This window comes from Elaeis guineensis, chromosome 1 (genome assembly GCF_000442705.2).
Source record: "Elaeis guineensis isolate ETL-2024a chromosome 1, EG11, whole genome shotgun sequence".
Classification (NCBI taxonomy): domain Eukaryota; kingdom Viridiplantae; phylum Streptophyta; class Magnoliopsida; order Arecales; family Arecaceae; genus Elaeis; species Elaeis guineensis.
Window position 1 is genome coordinate 155852041 of NC_025993.2, and position 14429 is coordinate 155866469.

Sequence of the window (14429 nt, forward strand, 5' to 3'; positions counted from 1 at the left end):
CAAGCACAGAATTCTCCATTTATCCATCTCATGGATCTTGAAGCGGACAGTGTGTGATCCAATGGTGGATTCACGCGAAGGAAGGTGAATCCTTCTTTCTCGCGAAAGATGCACCCCTAACCCATTTTGAAAATGTTGTTTTTTATTCATGCCGTTTGCGAGACTAATCAGGTTGCGGGTCGGACCGAAGCACGGAGAGGTGCGTGGGTGAGGATATAGCACCGAATGGGCTTTGACGCTAGAGTGCCTCCATGTTTACATACCAAGGTAACTAAGGTCTATACCCGGAGCCGGAGGTAATTATACTTTGCGGTCCTTTTGACCAGCTCCGGTTAGAGAGAGAGAGAGATTACTCGGAACCAAACGAAACGCATTGGAGGATGATGATTGGAAGAAGAGGAGAAAGAGTGCAGGGTCGGTTAATGCGGAAGCAAGAGAGATTGAAGGGTGGTGGGCTCACGTGTCGTTTGAAGCCGGTCGGAGGCCGAGAGAGACGTTATAGTGGGAACCAGGCCCCTCCTTTGCTTTTTTTTTTTTTTTTTCCTCCTCCTTTTTCCTTTTATCTTTTTTTTTTTTTTTTTTGTCTTATTTTACGTCCTCTTCAATTCGGTGCATATATCTTTACTCTTTCACGACCGCAGCCGTTCCGTAAAACAATTAAAAGCAAAAAATAGACAATCAGGTAATCTCTCTTTTTTCTCGCTCTCCCTCATTCTATCTCCTTTTTTGGTTGCACATTTGATCCTGTGGGTTCGATTATGCGTTGTTCAAGCAAAGTAACGTTTTTTTTTTTTTTTCCTATTCTTGTTGCTTGAATTTATAGGTTGCATTTGATTTATCTCATTTATTTTTATCTTTTGAGTGAATATTTGTATCTTAAGAAGCTGTTTGGATGTTGTTGCATAACGTTAGAAAGGGAAATTTAGACCTGCTATGATTACTTATTGGAAATTATAAGTTCGTAAAATGCAGAAGAATTAATATAAGATGATGTGCAATAATCCTTGCCTATTGATTTTTTTGGCATCTATCCTTTGAATAGTTATATGTTAGTTACCTACTAGACTCAAGGCTCGAGGGATTTTTGAGAAGAAATTTCCAATTAGTTTGGTGGTTCTCCTATCCCTAACAATATTGATTGTAACTTAGGAATTATGAGGTAACCTGACTTCTTTAAACCAGTGAAAAGTCAGTGCTAAATTGATATGAAGTTTCAAAGAAATCGAAATAGTAGTTTCTTCTCCTTTTTTTTGCCCTATTATTATGAGTCATCTCGAGCAATTGACTTTTGATTTCAGGTTTTTTGAGTCATTCTTACTATTGACTCGGAATAAAGGAGTTTATTTTGCAGCTTTCTGTTTAACTTATTGTCTTCTAAAGCACATCCAATAAAGTTTGAGTAAACTCTGAATGTATCATTGCTGGTTTCATTCCAATGTATTCTAATTTGGTGTTGGTGTTGCAACAGTTGGAAAATAGTGTTTAATTCAACGAACATGTCTTCTCCAAGCAAAAGGCGAGATATGGATGTCATGAAGTTGTAAGTTCTTATTACTACTCTTGTCCAGTGGCAGAACCTGACATCAAATGTTGGGAGGGCAAAGTAATAATTTATTAAATAAAATATTTTATAATAAATAATAAAATAAAGATATATATATATCCAAAAATATTACAAAAATATCAATAAATATTTAATTTTATGTATACACAAAGATAAGTAAAAAATATTACCTTATGCCATCTATAAAATAATTTTGATTCTGTAAAAATCTCAATAATCTCTTCCACATTAAAAGTTAAAGAATAAATAAAGGGTTAAAGAATAAATAAACAACTAATTTTTTTTTAAAAAGTTTATTATTTTTAACAAAAAATTAATATATAAATTAATTATATGGTCTTTTCCCAAATTGGTAGACTTGTAATATGTGTAAGACTAAAATATTGAGGGGGCCACCATATATATAAATATATAGGTAATAAGTATTTTAAAATTTTTTGAGGGGGGGCAGTAGGCCCCCTCGGTCCCTCTTACGCTCCGCCACTGCTCTTGTCTGCAGTGTTACTTATGTAACTGTTAATTGTTCAGTTGCATTTGATGAAAATAGGAGACAACTTTTGTGGCTAAGGTATCATGCAAATGGATTCAATTATTGATCCTTGTTTGAAGTGTGACTTATCTAAGCATTTATATTTCCTAATTTATATCCAATTACTTCTGGCTTAAGCTGACATTGATAAGTATTTCTTGTCATAAGCATGGAGAGATGCCAGGGAGCAATGCAAACTCCCCAATATGCCTGTTCAGTGTGGCAGGGCAGGTGAAAACAAATGTAGCCATTTCAAAATACATGGATGGCATGATAATTTTATAAGAAAATTTTGAAGTTTACTGTACAAAATCTTCAACCAGTTTCTTTGTGAATCTGTTTCTTTCTTCAATTCTATGCTGGCTCTCCTAATTACTCACACTTGTATTATGATTCATTTTTTGATCATCTCACATAGATCCAGCCTGCAGTACTAGGACTTAAAATTGATCAAATTGTGTTTTGATTTGCGGTCACTGAGTGGCATGTAATTGATAAAACCCACATGGTGTGGAAAAGGTCAATACTTCTGGAAGCGTAATACCAAAAACTTAAGTCAACTGTCTTGTTTTTGTGACAGTTTGTGGGATCTGAATCAGAATATTTATTTGAACAGTTACAGAAGAATCTGTTTGTATAACTCATCTTGAAGGAAGGTGTTTAGTTTCAGAAACTGCAGGTTGTGTTCATGCATGAATTAGTGCTTTAGACAGAAGAATAATGCAAGCAAACAATCTTTCTGCTGCAGTTCTTAGTCTCTAACTATAACCAAAAGTCTCATTCCTTGATGTGGGGCATGCTTGCTGAATTGTTCTTATGTATTCCTTTTTATGACTGAGTTATAGTGAATTTGGTGAATTTTGAGCACTATAACCTTGGGAGCACTACTGAATTTCTGTATTCTTTTGCAACATTTTGTTGGTATGTTGAGCCTTAGATATATTGTAAGTTTGCTCTTAGAAGACCAAGGCTAAATTTCTCGATGCTTTTAAATAGACTTAATCATAAGATTGTCTTACTCTCTTATCATATATCAGAGCTACTTTATGTTGATGCATTCATAAAATCAAGACTCATTCACTTGGTTTGATTGAGTTGTAGTCTTGTAGAATGCTTTGTTGGTTTGCAGTGGATTTCCAAAGGCACATTATTTTGATTAAGACGTGACCTTGCTCTAGTTGTTATAACTACTGTTACTTGATTGCTAACTTGTTTGTTTGAGTCCCTTTACCATATTAATACAAAAACTGCAATTTTTACATTGAGATTTCATGAGCATGCCTACATTTAATGTCATCTTTGCCTCTTCCATCCCCTTCAACATGCTTGGTACCTGTTTTGGGCTATCAAATTGTTCCAACCAAGCCCCATTTTTATCTCCTAGAACATGCTGATATTTAAAATATTTTTTTCTAATTATTGTGCCAAATACTTATTTGTTCCTTTTTTCTTTTGCAGGATGATGAGCGACTACATAGTAGAGACCATAAATGATGGGCTTTCTGAATTTAATGTTGAATTTCATGGCCCTAAAGAAAGTATATTATTTATATGCCCTCGCCTTTTTCTTTTATTCAAGTATGGTAGAGTATTCATATGATCCTGTGGACATATATAGGTAGGTGCATGGCTTCCTACTTTTACTTGGAAGATAAATCTATCATTTAATATGATGGCTATAATGAAATATGAAGAACTAAATTTGTTATGCAGTTGTTGTTTGGTGCACAAATTTCTTAACAATGGGTCCTAGGCAGCTGTTTAATCCCTATATGTCAATCCTCTTGTGTAGCTGCCACCGTGGGATTGAAGGTTGCATTATACATTTTGTTTGCCGCTAGTTTAATGTTGCTCTAATATATACTAAGATTTTTCGTATAAAGAATGAATGGGTTGCTACAAATAGATGGGATAATGCTTGTATATCCTTGTATCCGAAGTTTTCGACTCTTCATGGTACTTGAGCCCAGTAAGCAAATAAGCTATGCATCGATGAAACTGTAGGAATGTGGGGAGGGATCAAGAGTATGTTTGCAGAATTTGCAAACTTCTCACTTCAAATGGAAAGTGACTCAGTTGCTGCAGATCGAGTTAAAAATGCAATTCTGATTTAGGGAGGAAGATTCTGATTATAGACAGCTACAATCTCGTCATATTTCTCCTTAGGAAATGCAGGCATCTATATGGAGGGAAATTGGCTAGATGATTTGTAGTAGAAGGAAAATAAGCAAACAAAATGACAGATTTGATTTCCTAAATGAGTTGAGCAGATGAGTTGTTGTAGATCTGAGTATAATTTAACTTGGTAAGAGTTTGTGTAATCAGCTTGATGCCCCGGGTTTTGGGCACTCAAAAAAAAAAAAACACATAACCCAAGTTTCATCATATGATATTTGGCCTTCATTTTAGAGTGACTGGTAAGTTATTCCTCTCACTTTTCCAAGTGATGTAACAATAATGATGAAGATGCATATTACAATGGTTAAACAATGGTCAGTGGAGTCTGCAATTTGTTCAATTTAAGAATAACAAAGGAGGAGGTAAGAAAAGTGTGTATGTGTTGTCTAGGAGGTGTCAAATAGTGCCTAGGAGCCATAGAGTGAACAAAATGTAAATATTGGTGACTTTACTCTCAACATGAATGAGAGATTGAGGTTCACATGGTAGGTTATTACTTAAACTTTGGGTGTCCTTGTGGGTGGATTTACAATTAGTAGGACAATCCTTCAGATGAAGATCTATAAAAATTTCTTATATAAAGCATGAGAGACAAATTGAGGTATGGGTAAAATTCTGCTACAAGTTAAATAGGAGTGAGCAGTTTTGGGGCCCTATAATTTGCTGAATGTTTTAGGATCCTTCTTCCTAGGACTATATTGGAGATATTACTCAAGAAAATGTATGGTAAAAGCTTTATCACTAACATATGACTGTCGCTTGACAGAGAATAGGGCTAGAAATGAGCTACGGACAGGCTTCTCCGTCACCTGAGCCTGGCTTGAAAAAATGGGGAGCCCCATTTACTGCTATTTTGCAAAATTAGGAATAGGGAATGGGAAACCCCTAACCACAAATCCACTAGGATCACTTAGGCTTGGGCTGATTGAGGCTCTGGGTTGGGCTTTTGTCTGGCTTGGGCCAAGTCAAAATTCATTGGAATATAACCATGAGACCCAAACCTGACCTGATCTCCCTTAGGCCAAGCCCAAAGCCTGAATTGAAGCTGGTCCATCCGATGGGGCCTTAAGCTGGCCTAAATCATTTCTGGCCTTTACTTAGAGGCTCTATTAACCTTAAACAAAAACTAATCATGAAGATATTCTTTCTGGTTTTTGGTGGCATAGTACAAATATAGTGATGTGGGTTAAACCGTTGAGGTTTCAAAAACTTAGAGCAATATCCATATTGACCTCTGACAAAGTAACCATGATGAAGGGCATCTCTTAACATTTGGTGTAGAAACCACGTTTCAGAGTCCTTGTGGTTGCCTTGCCAATATGAACAAATTTTTCTCATCTGTATCACTCCCATTATGGTCTAGCACATGATCAACTTCAATCTTTGCAATAATGGAAGTGAACTAGAAAAACAGTAACTAGAAGAGTGATTTGAATGTTGACTGCTGACTTTGATCTTGGGTTAGAACCTCCAGTAAAGAATATAACATAGCCATTTTTCTTTAGCTCATCAGTATATAAAATTTAGATAGGTGAGAGGACGATGCCTTTCTTTTCCTGGAATTTGCATATGAGTTGCAAGAACTGGAATGGTAAAGCAAATCATCAATGTTTTGAAGACCTTTGCGCCAGATAGGCCTAATGGTAAATGTTGAAAGGTCTCATAAATGTTTCGATCATGTAACTTTCAGTAGAATGGTTATGTTAGCAAATGCATGTTTCTTTAGGATGATGATTGCCCTTAAAAGCATGTCAACTTTGCAAATCAGGTCGCTTTTTACTTTGTTTTACAGATGCATATGAATGCATTGCACCCACTTTTGTAATTTTGCAGTTAAGCATTTTATTGATGTTATTCTTTTTACCTTAATCTTTCACTTCCTGATGCTATTAGACTTGCGGTGCCCACAGGTCCGTATGAAGGTGGGGTGTGGAAAGTCCGTGTTGAACTTCCAGATGCATACCCATACAAGTCCCCATCTATTGGTTTTCTGAACAAAATATTTCATCCTAATGTCGATGAGCTGTAAGCTCCAACTTTTCCTTTTGTTCAGCATATGTACTAACAGGTTTTTCTTAATAATAATCTGACCGCCATGATTTTTTATAGATTAGGATCTGATATGATCCATCTATAAAATTTGCATATATTAGTGATTTCTTGCAAACGATTAGATTTAGCAGAGTATGGAATGTAAATAACTTTTAAACTTTTTTTCCCAAATTTACAATTATTTTTCTTTCTTTCTTTGCATAATTGTATGGGAAATTTCAGATCTGGCTCAATATGCTTGGATGTCATCAACCAATCCTGGAGCCCAATGTTCGGTAAGACCATATATTAGAAGTTAAATGTGTTACATCATTTTTGTGAACATCTGTTTGTTAGAAAAGTAGTACAGAAACAACAGTTTACAGGATGTCCTTACCTGCCTATTAAACCATCAGTTTGCATTCTTTCACGTCAATTTGTTTAGCAGAACCTAACACATTTTGGAAGACTATTAATGAAACATGCTACACATGAATCGGTTTAGATATGTGAAATTATGAGGGGATTTATTAATTCATTATATCATGATTTGAATTTGCTCGGGTGACTCATTCATCTTAATATAAGGTTTTCTTCTTTTTTCCTTTTTTTCCCTAAAACACAAATTTGGATTTTCCATATCTTATCATGTTTGTGTGGGGCTGCAGATCTTTTGAACATATTTGAAGTCTTTCTTCCACAGCTGTTGCTTTACCCAAACCCTGCTGATCCACTGAATGGTGATGCAGCTTCACTGATGCTAAAGGACCAGCAACAATATGAGCAAAAAGTAAAAGGTTGAAGCATTTTCAATGTTCAACTAGTCCTTTTAATTTTCATCAGATAGTATGTACATTCCCATATTATAGTTCAGGCAATCTTATAGATGAAATATTTCTATTCAAAAGATCTTTTAAACAAGAAATATTTCATAGATTCCACTAAAGTAAAAAAAAATTATTATGAATCAGAATATCTTCTCAAGAATCCCAACCCATTGTAGATTTGCTGGGATGTGGACACCCATAAACAGTAAGAGATGAATTAGCTACCAAGTTGCGCATTAATGAGATGCAAGAAAGTCAATACGATTGACACCAATAGTGATGCCAGACAAACAGCAGATGACAACAAATGTGTTCGATGCTTCCTATTTTGTTGAAGTTTTGATCATTTTCTATACTACTGTTAAGTCAATTATCGTGATATGGGTCAATAGAAATACAATGTAAATAATATTACAATTCTCCTGAGTCAAAAACTGTAAAAATCAAATAAAAAGTAAAACTCTCTATTTTCAGTTTAGAACTGATGATTCTCTTGAATGATCCTAGTTTTTCCAGTTTCCATCAATATGAAAAATATCCACATGTGTTATAGACTAATAAAATCTGTCGTTAGATCCTTCTTCATACTTAGATGAGAGCAAGGACCTCTCCTACTATGCACTTCTGGAGCTGAAAATGTTAAATTGCACCAAAATTAGGGCATGATGCATACGCTCCATTCTATATGCACAGTTATAGTGGGGAAGTTACCTAACTCAATAAAATAATACACCTTACAATCACTACAAACTACTGAATTCAAAGCTTCCTATACAGGCTAAACTTCATTTGGCCCTTAGTACCATCTAGTAGAGGAAGGAACCATGACAATTAGCTTACGATCTAGTAGAGGTAGGCTCCATGACAATTAGCTTTTGCTCTTAGAGTTTCCTCATGACATGATTTCGGGTCTGTGTTGCTCATGATATAATGACCATAAAGAGGCTTCCTCAATCAGGTGGATTGGGAAGGTGCTGTTGTGTCTTATATCTTCTATAAGTACTAGATTTTGGTTTCTTGTTGTCACTCAATATGGCTTTTTCTTTTATGGTATTGGATGAGGGAATGTATGTGATTTTAATTCTCAACCATGATTACTGCTTGATTTAAGTAAATGAAAGGCAGATTAATCTTTCTTCTTGATACATGACATGCATTTGCCAGAACTTATTTACATCTCGTCATATTGTGATATCAAAAAAAAAAAAAAATGTTTCAATAGAATATTGTGAGCGTTACGCAAAGAGGGAGAAGTTTGAAAATGCTTCTCTCAATGGGAGTAGTGATGAAGAGATCAGCGACAATGAAAGCACAGGGTCCGCTGATGATGACATTCCTGGTGATGCAGACCCCTAAAGGCCATGTATTTCACTCGGAACAATACAACATTCATCTTTAATTAGATTGGCAGGATAACAGCTTTTATAATGTTGTGGTATAAATGTATGTACTGTTTATCTGTAATATTTGATGGTCCTCAGTGATGCTGGTGCATGGCCGGCACACTCGTGCCATCCAACTCAGTAAAATTTGAAATGTTCTAGTCTATAACTTATGTAACCATCAACATGATTTAATTGAGTTTATCTCCCTTGCAAACAGTAGATATTGTTATTACTGTTTATTATTTATTATTGTTTCTATTGCTTTCTGCAAAGTTGTGTGGGTGGGTTAACAAGTCTTTTTGGCAGACAGCGTTGTTTAAAATTTAGAGTCAAGAGTTGACCCAGTTTGTAACGAAAAAAATTAAATGAAAAGCAAACCATGCCAGTTTAGCCAAAGTTTTCAGGAGCTGGATTTGTCTTGCAGCGTTTCATTGGAGCCAGCACCGCACAACCTTGGTTGTCATCTTAGCGGCAAGCTCAGCTTTGATAACGGTTGGCGTCGGCATTGGAGGCTGTGGTATTTATTGTTATTGGCCCCTGTTTTGTTTTGATTTTAGTGGCATTTCCTGATACAATAGATATAAAATATTGTCTCTTATCACCTTGGCTGGTATTAAATCAGTATGATTGAGGCTGATAAAATATTTATATATGTTTCTGAGAAACGATATGAGATCATCAGCTGAGGGTCAAACTGGCTTATTTAAATATTTATGGTTAATAATATACTAAAGATAACAATGTAGAACGAGTGTTAATAAATTTCACTTGTAATATATCCTTTATTTTTTAAGAGATGTGCACTATATCAATTATTATTGTGATATTTCAGTTATCATATATTTTTTGGGATAGGGGGATATCTGGGCACATTTAAATTCTTCAACCAACCTTTCATTTTGGCCCTCCGATATATCAGGTCATATCCAGGCCATCGATTTATTATAATTGAGATACCTGAGTTTAAAACCTTGCTCATAAGTTATGCTGGCAGAGATTGCCTGTCAAGGTGCATAAGTGACCGTCCCCACATCTAGCTGAGGTGGAATCTTAGGGAGTTCCTAGCTGAGTATTGTATTTTTCTTCCATTATGATCCATTTCCAGTTGTGATCTTCAGAATTTTGGTGTGTTATCTTCTGCAAAAGGCTGCATCATTTTTTCTCATCATGAAAGGAACATCCTGCAGAGTCCTTCCCTTTGAAAATGTGCATGGTCAAAAGTTTCTTCAGCAAGAATAGTATGTAACCATCCTGCAAAGCAGCCGGAACCAATGTTGCTCATGATGGGATTTGGTCCTTCCAAGTTAAAGACATGGACCCATTCCTCAGTTCTACATTGAATTCACCGGTTCAAAGTGTGCCCTCTGACGCATATCATGCTAGTTTAGGAAGCTAAAAAAAAAAAAAAAGGAATTTCCAAGGGTTCCCGTTTACCATCTTCTGTGGCAACAAAATAAAAAAACACGTGAAAATAGAACACGGGTTTGGTAACTTCTTAGACATATGTTTCTATTTGAACAACAATGCAGCAGAACAGCTCAACTGTGAGTCTCTAATACACGTTTTCATTTAGATATTGGCCAACCAGAAACGCGCCATCGGAAGACCGTTTCCTCCCGCCGGCGTCCAAATTTTAAATAATCTCACAGCCCGTCCTTATTCCAGTGTCTCAAGCCCACCATTCGAGATCTCCGCCAAGTGGCCTCCTTTCTTCTGAGAAGCCATCCCGTCTCTGGACATTTCCCATCGTCATTCCCTCCAAAAACCCCAAAGAGAAAAAACCAACCCACCAACCTCCCCCCACCATTTTTATCAACATCCCACCACCCCAAAACCAGTCCATTTGCTAACCAATCCTCCACCCTCCCAATGGAGAGGATCCCCACCTGGGTGATCCCCATCTCCCTCCTCCTCCTCCTAATCTACTCGACCAATGCAGAAAAGGAAGATGTGAAGGTCTCCCTCGTCAGTTTTCTTCGTAAACTTTCCGGTAACAATTCCCGAATCGATCTTGATTTGCGATGGAATACTTCCACTGATCCATGCCTCAATGGTTGGGAAGGTGTGGATTGCGTGGGTACAAATTCAGTGCAAAAAATAATCCTCGAAGGTCGTGGCCTGGACGGGTCTATCGATGCCAGCCTCCTCTGCAAGGCAGAGTCACTCGCAGTAGTGAGCCTCAGGGACAATGAACTCCATGGACAGCTCCCCCCCGAGATCTCCAATTGTACCGAACTGACCCATTTGTATCTCGGCAGTAACCGTCTCTCAGGAAGCCTTCCTTCTTCTCTCTCCCTCCTGAGCAATCTCAAGAGGCTCAACATCTCCTACAACAACTTCTCAGGGGAGTTGCCGCAGGACTTGCCGAGGGTATCAGGCCTCAAAACCATCCTCGCTCAGAACAACAGCTTCAATGGGACCATCCCCCAGTTCGACTTCGGCAACCTCCAGGATTTCAACGTCTCCTACAATCGCTTATCCGGTCCGGTCCCTGAAGGCGCCGAGCACCTTAGCGCAGAAAGCCTCGTGGGTAACCCTGGCTTGTGTGGGGAACCACTTACCGTACCATGCCCACCGCCACCGGCCCCATCACCTTCTCATCAGGGGGGAAATAAATCGAACAAGTTATCTGCAGAGAAGGTCGTTATGGTTTCTGGCTATATTGCTCTTGGTCTTGTCGTCTTACTCTTCTTCACGTACAAGTTGGTCTCCAGAAGAATGGCTGATGCCAAGAAGGGTGGTTATGAGAAGAAGGTGGCGGACAGTAGTGGCAAGAGTTCGAGTGGGAATAAGAATACACCAAGCAGATCGGAGTACTCTCTTCCTACATCGAATGAGAGTGCTGCTGCGGTGTCATCGTCGCTGGTGGTTCTGGTGAATCCAACAACGAAGGAATTGAAGTTTGAGGACCTGTTGAAGGCCCCTGCCGAGTTGCTGGGGAGAGGGAGATTTGGTAGCCTTTATAAGGTGATGTTTGATGATACTACTGCTTTGGCTGTGAAGAGGATTAAGGATTGGGCAATTTCGCCAGAAGATTTCCGCAAGAGGATGGAAAGGTTAGACCGAGTGAAGCACCCGAACGTGCTGTCGGCCGTAGCATTTTATTGCTCGAAGCAGGAGAAGCTGCTGGTCTACGAGTATCAGAAGAATGGAAGCCTCTTCAATCTCCTTCGTGGTAAGTCGACAGACTTCGATTCTCTTTTGTCTGAGCAAATATTTTCTTCAATTTTCTAATCCTTGATTTAGTTGAGGTTATGGACAAGATCACAACCAACAGATTGCGCTGTTTTGGACTTTTGTTCATTTCCATGGCCAGACGGTTTTAAAAGTAACGGAGGAATGGTTAAGTTAGGATGGACAAAGTTAGAAATGATCCCCAAATAAAGGAGAAATTATTTTATTTTCAACATTATAGGTTTCTTCTCTAATCTTCCTATTCAATTATAAAATATTTTATTTTTTGATTTATAGAGATGTATGTATTTGTGTTTAATTTAATTTTATATATTAATTTTATAAAAAATAAAAAAGAGAAATTATTGGTTGGATCAGGTCCACCACTGGTGGACCAGTCCAACTACAGACCAACCAACATGCACGAAGATAGGTAAAAAATAAATAAAAGAGAAAAGAGAGCAATATAGGCATGTTTGTGCATGGAAGTTCGTGGTTCAATTAGTCTACCAGCTCAGCAATGGACTTTGACCCAACTAAAAATTTCACTAATTGGAGGCAGTGAGTACATTTGAAAGGAACTAAAGCAATCAGTAGCAAAGTAGGACCCACAAACTTGAACTCAAATTGCTGGTGTAAAGTTTCTTGCTTAATCTATATTTGCACTCTGTCAAGCAAAACCAGCAATATATATAGGCTTGTGATTTATACAAAAGAATTAATGGATGCTTTATATGTGAAGTTTCCTGAGTGAATCCTCTCTTATCTAATTTTCAGGCAGCCAAAATGGTCAGGCTTTTGATTGGGACAGCAGGCTAAGTGTGGCTGGTGGCATTGCTGATGGCCTGGCTTTCATGCACCAAGATCTCCGTGAAGATGGGATTGGCCATGGGAACCTCAAGTCTTCCAACATTTTGATCAAGACTAACATGGAACCTTGCATCAGTGAATATGGCCTAACGACCACAAACAGCCACCAAACCTCTCCAACTCCAAGCAATAACACTCAAGTCTCCATCCTTAAGGATGACATCCATAACTTGGGGATCATTCTTCTCGAGCTGTTGACAGGGAAGGTGGTTCAGAACAATGGGTCCGAGTTAGCTCAATGGGTGAACTCTGTGGTTAGAGAAGAGTGGACTGTGGAGGTCTTCGACAGGGCTCTTCTCTCCGAGGGAGCAAGCGAGGAGCAGATGGTGCAACTGCTTCAGGTGGCGCTTAAGTGCACAAATCCCTCCCCTGATGCCAGGCCAAGCATGAACCAAGTTGCTGCCACGATCGAGGCCATAAAAGAAGAGAATGAGAGGTCTATATACTCTGAATCCTGATGCAGAATGAATGATCTGAGGGACGGCATTCATTAGATGAGCATTATTCTTCTATTTCCTTTTGAGAAAGAAGGGTGGGAGCATCAGATGAGCATAATGATCTTCAAAATATATATGCTGCTGGTTGGTAATAAGCTTATGAGCATTCTGCAGCTTCATATAGGCCTTTGAATGTTTGCAAATGTTTAGTTCCCATTGATGTCACTGAACATACATCTCTTTAACCTTAATTACTTTATAAATGTTGCATTTAGTTTGTCCGATGATAATACCAATTGTTTTATTTATTTCATTGTTTGACATGATGGCATGTCTTCCGTGAAAGTCTCATTCATTTCGCTTTCATTTTCGATGCTTGGTTGTTTTAGATTTTTATTCAAATTGTGGTTCAAGATATCAACTTAAATTGTTGATTGCATTCGAAGGAAAATTATTTAAGTTTATATAACATACGTTGGCAAGAATTTATGTAATGATCGTAAACTTCATCCAAAAAAAATTAGTTAAAAAATATTATTTATATTCATTAGTCTTATATAAATATAAAGATATATTTAATGCATGGTCGATATGGAATTAAACACTTGCCCGCATAGATTTTTTTTTACATAATTTAAGCTCTTGTTAAATGTTCCAATCCATTCAAATCCTATTACAAATACCATATTGGGCCCTTATCAGTTTCAATGGATCTATGGGATAGTGTTCGTTAATCCACGTAGACTATAAACCAGATCTATTTTGATACCATTATTACAACTTAGCATCTTTTCTAAAAAGATTAATCGAAAGATACTATTTGAATTTTTTGATCTTATATAAATATTCAAAATCTAATGAGTGTATAGCTAATGTCAGATTAAATGTATGTCTGCATGGATCCTTACAATTTTATACATCAATAGTTATTAACTGATGTCTAGATGGATCATGTTTGCGGCTTTTTATCATTGAAAAGCACGCTTCTATTCCTACCAGATTCAATTCTCTCTCTCTTTTTTTTTTTTTTAACTTACCACCATTTGTTAGCTGTCAATGTACTTTCTTTACAGACTGAAATCTTCCAAAGCAATGAGACTTGAATCAGTCTGTTTCTACATTTTTTCTAAATGCATGTATGTCGGGAAGAATTCATGTTCAAAACCTAAAATACCACCTACCTCGCTATTACTTATAACCTGAGAAATTATATCCTGTATCATATATACCATATCAACGGTGCACCTCGTCAATTAGATTTCTTATTTCCATAGACTTCATTCATCATCATATCAATCTGTTGGGATATACTGACCGGTCACTCTCACGCCGACTCACCATCGGGCCCGCCTAACCGGCACTCGACTCTTCCGACCGCACCGACCGACACCATCCGACCGAAGATATGTCGGTCGGGAAGATCTTTTCCATTTC

The 14429-nt window shown here is 37.5% G+C and overlaps 2 protein-coding genes across 9 annotated transcripts; both read left to right on the plus strand.

Moving 5' to 3' along the window:
* The first annotated feature begins 222 nt into the window (after positions 1-222).
* Positions 223-8715, plus strand: LOC105039186 (ubiquitin-conjugating enzyme E2-23 kDa). Of its 8 annotated transcripts, none has more exons than XM_010915246.4 (8): positions 234-682; positions 1469-1540; positions 2262-2324; positions 3552-3631; positions 6182-6296; positions 6546-6598; positions 6971-7099; positions 8352-8715. In XM_010915246.4, the coding sequence occupies exons 2-8, from the start codon at positions 1497-1499 to the stop codon at positions 8483-8485; spliced, it is 618 nt and encodes a 205-aa protein (XP_010913548.1). In that variant the 5' UTR covers positions 234-682; positions 1469-1496; the 3' UTR covers positions 8486-8715. The 8 variants fall into 8 exon arrangements, with proteins under 8 accessions (XP_019703585.1, XP_010913548.1, XP_010913550.1 ...); XM_073244977.1 differs by lacking the exon at positions 234-682 and adding an exon at positions 729-776; XM_019848026.3 differs by lacking the exon at positions 6971-7099 and having other exon boundaries at positions 223-682.
* A 1302-nt stretch (positions 8716-10017) lies between these two features.
* Positions 10018-13310, plus strand: LOC105039392 (probable inactive receptor kinase At2g26730). Its single transcript, XM_019848310.3, has 3 exons — positions 10018-10058; positions 10164-11689; positions 12466-13310. Exons 1-3 carry the CDS (start codon positions 10018-10020, stop codon positions 13014-13016), a joined length of 2118 nt encoding a protein of 705 aa, XP_019703869.2. The 3' UTR covers positions 13017-13310.
* Positions 13311-14429: the final 1119 nt, after the last annotated feature.